This window comes from Leptidea sinapis, chromosome 1, assembly GCF_905404315.1.
Source record: "Leptidea sinapis chromosome 1, ilLepSina1.1, whole genome shotgun sequence".
Lineage (NCBI taxonomy): Eukaryota > Metazoa > Arthropoda > Insecta > Lepidoptera > Pieridae > Leptidea > Leptidea sinapis.
This window is the reverse complement of record NC_066265.1, coordinates 570,698-584,021: the sequence shown is the minus strand read 5'-3', so window position 1 is coordinate 584,021 and position 13,324 is coordinate 570,698. Positions and strand designations below refer to the sequence as shown.

The 13,324-nt window shown below is 34.8% G+C and overlaps 1 protein-coding gene and 2 long non-coding RNA genes across 4 annotated transcripts; 2 read left to right on the top strand and 1 right to left on the bottom strand.

The window, feature by feature from the left end:
* Positions 1-3,003: 3,003 nt before the first annotated feature.
* LOC126980055 (uncharacterized) lies at positions 3,004-5,496 on the bottom strand. Its single transcript, XR_007732950.1, has 2 exons — positions 5,262-5,496; positions 3,004-3,529 (listed from the first exon to the last, which is right to left on the bottom strand). It is a non-coding gene; the product is annotated as an uncharacterized LOC126980055 (long non-coding RNA).
* Positions 5,497-6,234: 738 nt separating this feature from the next.
* Positions 6,235-8,450, top strand: LOC126980013 (60S ribosomal protein L36). 2 transcript variants are annotated; one of them, XM_050829638.1, is made up of 4 exons: positions 6,235-6,363; positions 6,509-6,632; positions 7,195-7,287; positions 8,279-8,450. In XM_050829638.1, exons 1-4 carry the CDS (start codon positions 6,269-6,271, stop codon positions 8,420-8,422), a joined length of 456 nt encoding a protein of 151 aa, XP_050685595.1. In that variant the 5' UTR covers positions 6,235-6,268; the 3' UTR covers positions 8,423-8,450. The 2 variants fall into 2 exon arrangements, with proteins under 2 accessions (XP_050685595.1, XP_050685604.1); XM_050829647.1 differs by lacking the exon at positions 6,235-6,363 and having other exon boundaries at positions 6,390-6,632.
* A 2,806-nt stretch (positions 8,451-11,256) lies between these two features.
* Positions 11,257-12,887, top strand: LOC126980062 (uncharacterized). The gene is made up of 2 exons (XR_007732951.1): positions 11,257-11,966; positions 12,030-12,887. It is a non-coding gene; the product is annotated as an uncharacterized LOC126980062 (long non-coding RNA).
* The last annotated feature ends 437 nt before the right edge of the window (positions 12,888-13,324 follow it).

The following is a 13,324-nucleotide window of genomic DNA, read 5'->3' as shown; positions in this document are numbered from 1 at the left end:
TTGCTTTAAGAAACAGTCTTCATCCGAAACTGATCCATACAAAAAAGCTGTTGTAACATCTAACTGATACATCGCTTACCTTCGCTTACTGCTAACCTGATTACAGTATGTACAGTGGTCATTTTCTCAACAGGTCTGATCATTGTTCTCTCCTTTCTTTTGGCGAAAACCCTTAGCAACCAGTCTTGCTTTGTATTTGTCAATTGATCCATCAGTATTCACCATTCAGCATCACACGAAAAACCCATTAACGTGGAAGAAAGCTCCTTGAAAACCGCAGTGTGGAGGACCGCCACATATCCAGATGGTGGGGATGACATCCTAATTTGTGGCATGTCGCGCGAAAGTGGAATTCGGCGGCAGGAATCAGGTGAAACAGGTCTTCGGAATACTCTTCGTGATAAATGCGGTAGAGGACACACATGGAAGCAATATCTCTACGCAACGCCAAGTGATCCAGCCGTTCACAGAGCACTGGGTCTCCGACAATTCAAACTGCTCTGCGTTGCCCGCGTTGAAATGGATCGAGCTGATACGCCATATGTGGCCGGACCTGCGCTTTATAAAGTGCTAGTGTATGCGCCGGCTTGAAGTATTGCCGTGCTCTATATATGACGTACAGTTTCTTCGAAGCCGATTTGGCTTTGCCCTCCAGATGGCCGCGGAATTGGCAATCGCTCGAGATTTCGAGACCCAATATTTCGATACTAGGCGAAGCTTTAAAGCATGTGTTGATGTTCGATGAGCGGTGATGCGACAAATGGGGGTTTTTTAGTGGTAAACGCGCAAACTTAGTCTTCTGGGGGTTAAATTGGCCAAGGTTCAATTTACCCCATTCCGCGACCTTCTCAAGAAAGGACTCGATAGAAGACACAAGTTTCTTCCGGTACTGGTCGACGATTTTCCGATCGAGACCTGCATGGCCCGTGTATACGGCATCACCAGTACTGTCGTCTGCGTAGCAATGTATGTTGGAGGTGTCCAACATATCATTGATATGCCCATACCAGTGAATACCAGAAGATCGCCTGCCCACCGACCATGGTGAAAGCCGTACCTACTGTCGGTTGTTGATCAACTGTTGACCTTCTAGGTATGCCAAGAGCTGTCGGTTAATTATGCTCTCCATGATTTTGGAGTGCAGGGAGGTAATAGCAATAGGCCTGTAGTTTGCCGGTTCCGAACTCTCCCCTTTTTATTTAATCGGATGGATGCCCTTGGCATGAATGAATGGCAGTCGGCCATGAGTCAGGGACAACGCCTTTTGAATATGAGTGCCGGAATAAAAGCGTTAGCACCGGCGTCAACTCAGGGGCACACGTTCTAAGCATGATTGGAGAAATGCCAGCCGGCCCGCTTGACTTCCTGACTTCCAACGAAAATAGAGCTCACCGAACAGTTTTCTGTCTGAACTGTACTTCAGGCATAGAGATCTGACACCGCGGGATATTCGGAAGTGTTATTCCGTTGTCGTCAAGATCAAGTTGGAGGCAACAAGAACGCGAAGAGAGATTCTCTTTTGCCGCATGGGGCAGGGTGTCATTCCTAATGTGCAGCGGTGGCAGGGACGGCTGGTTGATATTATCAAGAGCAGCTTTCAACAACGACCAGCAGGCCTATTGCGTATCTCAGTTGACAGGTAATAGTGATGATCACTTGAGGAAGTGTATATCAGTTAGTTGTCAAACATCACTTTCCATATTGACTATCGTCAGTGGACAACTGTGATGACGTCATGAGCACCTTAAAACTGTGATAGTCACCGCAACACATTTTGACAGTCGTTTTCGTATCGATAATTTGATATTTGCGATCGTGTAAGCAAGTGGACATCAAAGTGATAATCATTTATTATTTTGTGAAGGGCACTGCTAAATGGTAGTGTTTTATAGATTATAGTGATTAACACCGAAGCTGTTATATAAGTGAAATTTTAAAGTTTATTTAAGTTGAGACTTGTAGTTTTAGATTGTGTTTATTCTGGGAGAATTAAATTCGTACCTGTAAATAATTACGGCATTTGCCGAAGAAAAGCGCTTTTGCAAATGGAAAGACAATGAGTTCTTGGCTTATATTAACATTCCTTGAATGATTTACTAGTACGTCATTTATGGCTTTGGGAAAGAAATGGTACATGCTGTTAATTATTAGGTATGTTTAAATATTACAAACTTTGTATATTTTTATTGAAAACTATTGAATGCTCTTTTATATATTTTGATATTTTAGTTGATTCTGGATATGTACAATGCACTTGGATGGCACCTATTTTAATTGCTGCTCCGAGTTCATCAGAAGAATATTACACTCAACTTCAATACCATGGTCACAAATACTGTGTGAGCATCGAAGTTCCTAAGGCCTGTTGTTACACAGGGTAATTTTCTATGACACAATAAAAGCTGGGAAAATAGTGAACAATATGCAATATTTTGATAATTTGAATATATTTTATTTATGTAATAATAGAGTAATATTATTTAAAAATTAAGGAAATAAACATCTTACTGTTGCATCTCAATATGTTCTTGATATTGTTATGTATATTATGCACATAAGGGAACTTGCTATAAACTAATAATCATAATGTTAATAGCAGGAAGAAACAACCTTTTTATGCCTGCTACCCAATAAGTCGAGTCAGTAAGTCTTTTGTTGGGCAATGTTGTTCTTAGAGCTAACAAATAATGTTTATAATGTAAGAATAATTATTTGTTAATTATATGACATTAAACCAAAAAATGTTACTATAGAATTTTATTTAGAACATAATATTGTAACAATAAAACTATAAACATATAATTTACATTAGTTTGTTTTGTCAAAGGCCAAAAGATAGTAAATGAAGCTGACATGTACTGTATAATATACCATTTACCATGAATCATAATTTAATTTTTCTATTTTTAATTGAAAATAGTTTTTTTTATTGTGTGTGGTGTTAAATTCTTATCAATATTATTTTGTTTACCAATTATTCTATATTTTCTTAAAATAAAAACATTATATAAAAATAAAGCATTTTATTTCTTTTCATTTCACATTCAATTTCATAGATCACAGGTCCTGAGGATATGGGATTAAGAACTGAGGACTTAGGGACAGTTGTGGATCTACGGAATGGGAAAAAATAGAATTGGGGGCTAAATTTCGAATATCACCAGGCTGTCTGTAAAAATAATTATTTTTTAAATGATATAGTACAAATAAGTAAATTCTTCTTAAAAATTACTATTAGGTTACAATGACAAAAAAATTAGTAAACCTTACATTTCACCAGAGATAAGGGTCTAGCAATACAAATTCATATTATATTGAATAATAATGATAGGAAATAACAAAAAACTAAAATAACACTGCTGCTGAACCTATGATTCCCAACACTAATTTAAAGAACATGCCTATTCAGCCCTCCACAAGTTGCTGCTGTATTTCTTCTAGGCTGCGGCATTTATGTGCTTAATATAAACTAACTCTAAGCCAGTGTATATTCATTTTGTGACATGGATACTTTTCTTCATGCAGGCATCTGAAAAATACATTTTCTATATTTATATGCAATTTACTTTACATATCTATCACATAAACTTTTTAATGTTATTAAGTGTTATTTATTACATCTTCTTTCCAAAGTTAGTTTATATGTACCATAACAGCACTTTCGGAAAAGAAACCTCAGTGTCCCACATAGCTGTTCCAATGAGAGAGCTAATGCATTTGTCCACTGCACTTCAAATACTTTCAATAAATTACAACACTTGGTTAATATTGACCTATTCTGCTCTGACATGCAATCAGCTAAAATAATTTTGGCTAATTGTAAGTATAGTCTGCAGTTATACATAAAGTTAAGTGTTGTTTATTGTAATTTTTAAGTTGTGGAGGCATAAATGGCCTTTACTTATTAACATTTATCTCTGTAATAAGGCTGTCAGCCCCACTAATATAAATGAATATGTTAAATTTATATATAAAAATAAACTTTACAAGAAAAATCACAACACCTCATGTAAGACGTATTGTGATTTATTCAAGTAAAAGAAAGGTAGAAAAAACTTTCGTCAATTTACATAATAACCTATAATAATTTCGAGAGGTATGTATTTTGTGTTTTACTAACCTGTGCTAGATTTATTTTAACTTTAATTTAAGAACGCACATATATACACCATTTAAAATATTATGTATTATTACATAAAGGTATTCAACGTAAACATTGAAATTGCCTATTTAAAACTATACCATTTTATTATTTCGCCTGAAGAATAAGCATCCATGGCCATTAAATAATTTATTTAAAGAAAAACCTTAATAAGCCCCATGAAATAAAAATGTGCTCGAAAATGTAGCATTCCAATACTCAAAATGCGTCACACTATTTGACCGTATAATAGTCGATAAAAAATTGAGATGTGATGTGCCTAATTGAAGAGCACTAACATTCTCCCGTTAATCACCGTAACAGGATGTTCACCGAGTGTGATACGTAATACCAATGTTATGATATTGTTAGTTATCATCAAAGTTCGGTGTACAACCAGTGTCGGTTGGTCACTGATATTGACAAAGATACGCAATAGGCCTGCAGACTTGCGTGTTCTAGTCGGGTAACTAGAAAGCTGCTCGCTGATTTTGACAACGTTTTCGATCTCCCTCGGGCGATTAGCCACTTAAAGAATCTGGAGGCACGGTTATATTTCCTCTTTAAAACTTTGCAGTTCGGATTCTTTGAGCCCAGCGCCGCAATCCAACTTCGTTACGCCTGTTTTTTGCCGTCAGATGCTGCTTTAACTGACGCATTGCACCAGGGCTGTGATCTGCCACCGATCGGTACCACAGAGCTTGGTATATATGTATGTATATATAAACTAGTGGACCCGTCAGACGTTGTCCTGTACACACGTCTTAAATTTGAAAAATCGGTCCAGCCGTTAGGAGGAGTTCACTAACATACACATGAGCAGGAGAATTATATAATATGGACGGAATTGAGAATCTAAACCAATCTCAAATGCACTGAAACAAACAAGAAAATCATCAAAGAGTTGGCGACTCAACCAATTGGGAGCGACTATACGCCAATACAAAAATTCCGCAGCCCATGTGAGATCATCCGTTTCTGCGTTAACACTATGGGACCTGGACATACGCAAGAATGCGGATGCGGTCTGCAAAATCTACATGCAGCCAGTGAGTAGGTCCCTTCCCTCAAAATCTCCGATATGGCGACAGCAGATATGCTCCATAATGTACACACATACCCATAGTCTCTTCTTCCAGCGCATCGTTTGCCCTCTACTTTGCCCATCATATAAGTTGGAGCAATTGGTATCTCTCGTGTAAACTAAAAAAAGATAATACGGTATAATTATATTTTTATTGCTTGCACTTAAATAGCTTCTTTATTACAATATTGTCCTATCTACAAACGTAAAATATAACGTGGAATAAAAAAATAACTGGTTGCATTCTGGGAGTGCCGGCAGAAGAATAAACTTGAACATTAACGTTGTACATTTTTTAATATTATGGAATATTAAGGGAATAATTTCGTACGAATTGCTTTATTTATCAATATAAAGGTACTAGCATTGACGTGGTTAAATACAATATTCATTTGCGCTATCGTAAACAAAAATGACAATTTATATTACATTAAAATATCTATACTTCACAAGTATTAAAACAATTTTACATTTAAACGTTTATCTCTCAGAAAAATCACCTTCATCTATAATTTGAACGTCTGTCATACGAATTTTAATCAAGTTACGTGTCCTGACCCGAGTTTAACATTTTATACCCATCCCAAGAGAAGTACTCAACGCCGCTAATTACGTTTTCACTCCAAAAATTAAGATTTTTAACGTGATACCAGAACCGTATTTTGATTAATCATAAGCCTGGTTTATGATTATGTATTATTTAATAATAAAATTAATGGTTTTGCTTGTGACTTGTATCCGAAGAATATTTTTACTCTAACGCTTGTATCACCGTAGATAGTGTGATAAAATAGAAGTCAAACCTAATTAAAGAATTTTTTTGCCCATAAACCCAACGGGGGTTTTTGTTGTAATCGAGTATATCTAAAAATTATTTTTATATTCTTCTTTACTTGTTTTTTTGCTTTGAGTGGATGGTATTGTTACCAATGCTCTAAATAAATAAAACAAACAAATCATCGCAGATAGCTTAGGTTTTTTTTTTATTACATCAATACGCTATGCATAGTCCAGGTGGACGAACAGAACAAAAAAAAAACGCTATGCATAGGGTGTCAACTGTCACCTGTCGAAACTCGAATGTCAAATTCATTAATTTGTCAAATTGTCCTTCTAAAGTTGTCGTCCATCAAGTCGAGTACGTTTTTAAAATTTAATTTATCAATATCATAATAATCTCAGTCTTATTAAAGAAAACATAAAGAAACCGACATCAATGCTATCAGTGTTGTGAGAATAATTATTTATTTTGTGTAAAACTATTCTGTGATCTCTTATTTCAGCATGGCACCCCGGTTCGAAATCGCAGTGGGTCTGCGTAAAGGCCACAAAACAACAAAGATTTCTGCTGGAAAGAAAGGTGTAACCGATAAAGCAATCAAAATTAGGCCTGCCAGACTAAAGGGTGTAAGTATTTATCAATTTTAATTTCCAATATTTATTGTTAATTCTTACATATTGATGACCAACAAACAGTAGCTGATATTATAAGTAGTTATTTGCTCTATCGCTTCTGTTCAAAATGTGCAGAATTCCATTTGGCTCAGTGTATTTAAATTAACTTATTTTTGGACAATGGCTGTAAACAATAGAACTGTATTGCTGAGAGTTATCTCTTTACCAAATTATCAATATAATTGCTTAAATACGAACACTTCACACATATATTTAATATTCATTTAAAATTAATCATAATTTATCGTAAATAGTTACAAGCATTGTTAAATGTGAGATTAATAGAATAGGACAATAGTTACATCATGTGTGTCATGTTTTTATCAGTTTCTGGCACTAGTAGATTTTGCCTAAATGACTTGGCTTGTCTGTTGCATCTGAACTTTAGAGGCTCTTCATACCAGATAGACTGTATCTTGGATGTATAAATAAATAACTTGGGGTACAAGTGACATTCCATACTGCTTACTCGCCAGTACCACTAGCAATGTTTTTGTAAACTTGTTTGTTTCAGCTTCAAACAAAACACTCAAAATTTGTAAGAGATCTGGTCCGAGAAGTAGTTGGACATGCACCTTATGAGAAGAGAGCTATGGAATTGTTGAAGGTTGGTTTTTTAATAACTTAATCTAAAACTAAGCATATTGTGCATAGAGTTTAGAGATAATAATAATAAAACAATTTGAATTGCCAATTGAAATCATATTCTCTGTGCTCTGTCTGAGGTCTAAAAAAATGCAATGGTACTGTATATAAAATGAATTACTTAACAAATAGAATATATAGAACCTACTCAAACCTTTTAGTTGTGGGCATAAAGCCTAAGTTAATATTTTAAAGTGTGACCACAGTGCAGAATTAATTAGGTTCATCAAATCAGCTCAATATGATAAATAAATAAGTCTGTTATTAAAAACTTTTGCATGTGCAAGTGAATGCATTGTTGATTCTATCTTTTGAAGTTGACAAATTAATTAATAGCCTCACATTGTAAAGGTCTGAAAATGTTGATCACTCGCCAGCAGTTGATTTGCAAGCTCATTTGTTTATATTTTATCAACCTTCATAGACTATAATTAGTCTGAAATCTCCTACGTCACAGTATAAAATAAGAGTCATTATATTTTAATGTGAAGGTTGCTCGCATTCCTCTTTTATAAATAACAACACATTCTTTTAGGTAGGTACCTATTCATGTATTTAGAATTCCATTTATTTATACATGTTTTTATAAATCCTAGAATTTTGTATGAGTTGGTACTGGTAGCCATTTTATCTATATTAAGATCTACAAATTTGTTTTTTTGTCCAATAGAGTTCCCCAAATCTTTCAGTTTACAGATATTTGCTATGCTGTGAATGGAGTTTCTACGTAGTAAAAATTTCAGATTTCAAATAGTGTCCAAAAAATTATTTTATACTACACCTTCTCATAAACTGATTCCATATTGATGTGATAACTAGACTGTGTGTCATTTATTGTGTCTACATAAGTGGGTTGGTAACTCTCTGTCATGGTCCATGTAAAAAAGTAACTAAGTAAGTAAGTAGTCTGTACTAATAAAACTAATATAACTAATCTAATCTGGACATTTCAGGTATCAAAGGACAAGCGTGCTCTGAAATTCCTAAAGCGTCGTCTTGGCACACACATTCGTGCAAAGAGGAAGCGTGAAGAGATGAACAATGTACTTGTACAGATGAGGAAGGCTGCAGCCCAAGCGCACCACACACACCATTAATAATTAATATATCTACATATTAAGCAAATTTTTGGTTTCATTTTTATTACAAATATGTATAATTTAATAATCAAAACAAGCTCCTTGCAGAGTACCTACCTATTTATCATTACTTCTAAAGTACCCATCATGAGAAGCTATAAATTATGTAAACAAACATCTTTTACTAAGTAAACATTTTATACTGCGAGATAATAATAAATTTACCATATTCAATCGACATGAAATATAGACGGGTTATATGAAAGTAACAACCTATTTAATTTAGTCGGATCATATTTTAACGACTCAAAGCGCTATCGTTTGTGTTTCTTGGTACCGAAACGCGTCCGTCGCAGGGATTGTGAACTATCGGGACGCCATTTTGAAATAAACGCGTCATTCGAGTTTCGAATGCGTACGAGTTTGTTTCATTGCTTTGCATATATCGCGGATCTAGTTGTTATTGTTTCGTTATCATTTTTTTATTGTTGTTACTTTAATTGTTGCGTTAATTTTATTTGTTATTACGTATAATGGAGCCAGTAGCCAGTACATCTAAGGAAATAAATTCGCCACGAAAAAAACGTCAAAAGGTGCGTAATACAATTTATTTAAAATATATAATAAGTAAAAAGAAAGAGTTGTTTGTTCAAACGCGCTAATCTTTGGAAACTTAAGGTTAATATTAGAAGTAGGTTTTAAATTGTGAAGTACCTGGTTAGGTTAATTGGTATACCTGGAGATATAGCTTGAGCTTCGTGTGACAAGTGTTTACAGGTGACGAGCTTTACGGCTAATGAGAAAAATATGGTGATCAACGTATATAAGTACGTGAAAGAAAATTGGCAATCGAATGAATATCCAATATCCCTACAAAACCGAAATAAATAAAAAAACAGCATCGATTTTGGGAATTGGCATAGCATCTGTGTATAATATAATATTAAAAGAATATAAATCAGAAGAGGGAATAAAATCACCTATCAAGTCTAAAGACAGGCCTAAATTTTATCAAAAAGTAGACGATTTTGATAAATCCGTAATTAGGAAAAAAATTCACAGTTTCTTTTTAAATGGCCGATTACCAACAATTCCCAAGATTCTTCAGGCAGTCAATGACGATGAAGATTTGCCAAATTTTAGCGAAACAACTCTCAGGCGGCTAATTCAAATTCAAATATTTTTATTCAAAATAGGATTTATAATCACTTATTGAACGTCAAAATCTACCACCCATTCAAAAGAGACTGCCTCAGTCCTGAGAAGAATGGGCGCAAGAAACTCAGCGGGCTTTTTTTTATAATATAAAATATGGATTACAATGTAAATATCGTACAATAAACATTAATAAGTAAAGAGCCTGAGGGTGTACGCTTTAATCCCAGTCCGTGGTGTCATTAAGAAAATCGTTTATGCTATAATAACCTTTCCCACACAAACGTTTTTTAACAATTCTTTTAAATTTCGTAACACATTTGTTTTGTACATTTTCTGGGATCATATTGTAGAAGCATATACATCGCCCAACAAAAGACTTACTAACTCGACCCAACCGAGTAGTAGGCATAACAAGTTTATGTTTGTTCCTCGTGTTAACATTATGAATGTCACAGAGTCTAGAAAATTCCTCAATGTGCTTATGAACATACAAAACATTATCAAAAATGTATTGAGAAGCAACAGTCAAAATGTTTATTTCTTTAAAATTTTCTCTTAATGATTCTTTAGGACCTAGGTTATAATTCGCGCGAATAGCCCTCTTCTGCAGCACAAAGATAGTATTAATATCGGCCGCACTGCCCCATAACAATATACCATAGGACATAATACTATGAAAATAACTAAAGTATACTAATCTCGCCGTATCTATGTCAGTTAACCTTCTGATTTTCTTAACCGCATATGCTGCAGAACTAAGCCTATTCGCCAATCCTTCAATATGGGGGCCCCACTGCAATTTGGAATCAAGAGTAATGCTAAGAAATATAGCAGGTTCCACTGGTTTTAGCACATCTCCATTTAATAAAATATTCGCATCTACATTTTTGACATTTGGCGCGGTGAATTTAATATATTTGGTTTTATGATTATTTAACAATAAGTTATTGGCGCTAAACCAGTACACGATGTCAGATAGAGCATTGTTTACTTCGTCATATAAAACTTGGCTTCGTTTCACTTTGAATATAAGTGAAGTGTCATCCACAAACAATACCACCTTGTGTTTTTTTTTCTACAAGGTTAGGTAGATCATTTATATAAATTAGGAAGAGGAAGGGTCCAAGAATAGACCCTTGTGGTACCCCCATACCGAGAGGAGTCCCAGGAGATCTCCTGCCATTCACCTCGACCCTCTGAATCCTATTATTTAAATATGAGATCAGAAGATCGAGTGCAGATCCTCTTATACCATAGTGGCATAGCTTCCTGACCAGCGTTGAATGTTGAACACAATCAAAAGCCTTAGATAAATCACAGAAGATAGCAAGTGCATTCTGTGATTCCTCCCAGGCCTCAAAAATATTCCTGATGAGTTCAACACCTGCATCCGTAGTCGAGCGTCCCCTAGTAAAGCCAAATTGGTTTATATGAAGTAACTTATAAGTGTTAAAGTGAGTAAGCATTTGGCTTAAAATAATTTTTTCAAAAATTTTACTAAGGGTCGGCAACACCGAAACAGGGCGATAGTTATTCGGGTCAGAAGTGAGTCCCGATTTAAATATTGGTGTAATTTTACTATACTTCAGAAGGTCAGGAAACACGCCATGTTCAATACAGCTATTAAAAACTATTGCTAGATATCGTGCTATGACGTCAATAACAGAACTTATTATTTTTACAGATATGCCCCATATATCAGCAGTTTTTTTTCATTTCTAAGGATCTGAAAGTTTTAATTATTTCTGCTGGGCTAACAACGCTGAATTTGAAATTTTGTATACATTCCTTAACATTTTCCAAAAGAAGTGACTCGGCAACACTGGTGGAGGAGACAAGGGTGCTTGAGATGGAAACTGGAATGTCAGAAAAAAATTCTCAAAAGCAGAAGCTACTTCCTACTCAGAGTGGATTTTTGCATTGTTTATTATTAGATTATATTCAAACTTGCAGTCTTTCGCTCTTCCAGATTCCCAGTTAATAACTTTCCAAGTCATTTTTATTTTATTTGAAGCATTTTTAATTATTTCTCTAATATGCATTGACTTAGCAATAGTACATACTTTCTTAAATAAATAAAGCATTTAAACTTTAAATATATAAAACGACAGCGAAACAACGCACTTAATGAAAGAGATGACATAACAATATGGCGGCGAAAATATTTGAAATCTATTAAAGACTATAGATAACAAAATCGCCAGATAATTTACATGGGTGAATGCAGGTTAGTGTGTTTTTTTTTATTGCAGTGAAACGGCAGACTACCATACGGTTCGCCTGATTGTAAGCAAATACCGTCGCCTTTACCGTCAAGTGATGTGTATGATACTGCAAATCTATTTGCAAAATATAACCCACGCGCCTCCGACCTTGAGACGTTAGTTCTTAAGGGCTATCACAAGTGTGTATTAATAATAATATACTTCAACTCTTTGTGTAATTGTTTGTTTAATTGTTTTTACAGGACATACCGTAAATAAAACTTGGGTAGACAAACAAGTTAAAAGTAAGAAGCAGGCTTTCCTAGAAGGACTTAGCATTGGTGCACGTAACCCAACGTCAAAAGGTAAACGATTAATAATTGCCCATATCGGCAATGAGAACGGTTTTGTAAAGGGCGGTGAAAATATATTTGAATGCAAGAAGACGGGAGATTACCATGAATCAATGGATGAAACACATTTTGAACAATGGTTTGAAAACGTTCTCCCAAAACTTGGAAAAAATGCAGTAGTGGTAATGGACAATGTACCATACCACTCAAGGCGTCTTAAAAGAATTCCTAGTACTGCCTGGAAAAAAAATGATATACAAAATTGGCTTGTAAGTAAGAATATTTCTTACGACGACAATGAAATTAAGACAGAATTACTGCTAAAAGTAAAAAATGTTAAAGACAATTTTAAAACATATGTGGACGAGCTCGCAAAAAAATATAAGGTGGAAGTATTGAGACTCCCGCCATATCATTGTGAGCTTAATCCAATTGAGCTAATTTGGGCCAACGTAAAAGGATATGTTGCTCGCAAAAATACAAATTTTAAATTTGACGAGGTAAAACAGTTATTACAAGAGGGACTCCAACAGATTACTTCGGAAAATTGGAAGCGTTGTCTGGAGCATGTTATCAAGGAAGAAGATAATTTTTATTCCAAAATCGATGAGGTGATTGATAAAACTGTAGACAGCTTCGTGATACATGTCACTGATTCTGACACAGAAATGGAAACATCTGAATCTGACGAATAAAAAAAAAAAAATCTTAAATAATACATGTTAATTAATATTTGTTACTTAATAATTTATTAAATCTTAAACAAATTCATTTTTTTTTTTGTTGGTCCAAATGTTGTGAACTCCTGAACACTTGTTTACAAAATCTATAGCTTCTCATGACGGTTACTTTAGGTACTGATAGTATTAGCCCTGTACTTCCCGGGGCGAAAAAGAATACGGGAGTCCCAGGCACAAGGGTGTCTTATATAACAACCTGCCCTCAATGATATTATAGTATTAAAAGAGGTAGATATGTCAATAGCGCGCCGAAAACCAATCTCCTAAATTGAGTCAATTGGTTCCTTTGGTCGTAGTCGCTCTCTGGATACGAAAACGGTACACACGCGTTTGTTGTTGAAAGAATTGCTTACAATTTGATATAGGTACAACATTAAAATGCCGTCTTGTGTTTTGGGAAGATGCACTGATACGAAAGTATAAAAAAATTATAGAATTACATACCACAGTTAAGAAATCATGAAT

Coding starts and splice junctions, on each gene's coding strand:
- LOC126980013 (XM_050829638.1), top strand. CDS start 6,269: ATGCATAGGGTGTCAACTGTCACCTGTCGAAACTCGAATGTCAAATTC. Junction 6,364..6,508: donor GTTGTCGTCCATCAAGTCGA/GTACGTTTTTAA, acceptor CTCTTATTTCAG/CATGGCACCCCGGTTCGAAA. Junction 6,633..7,194: donor GGCCTGCCAGACTAAAGGGT/GTAAGTATTTAT, acceptor TGTTTGTTTCAG/CTTCAAACAAAACACTCAAA.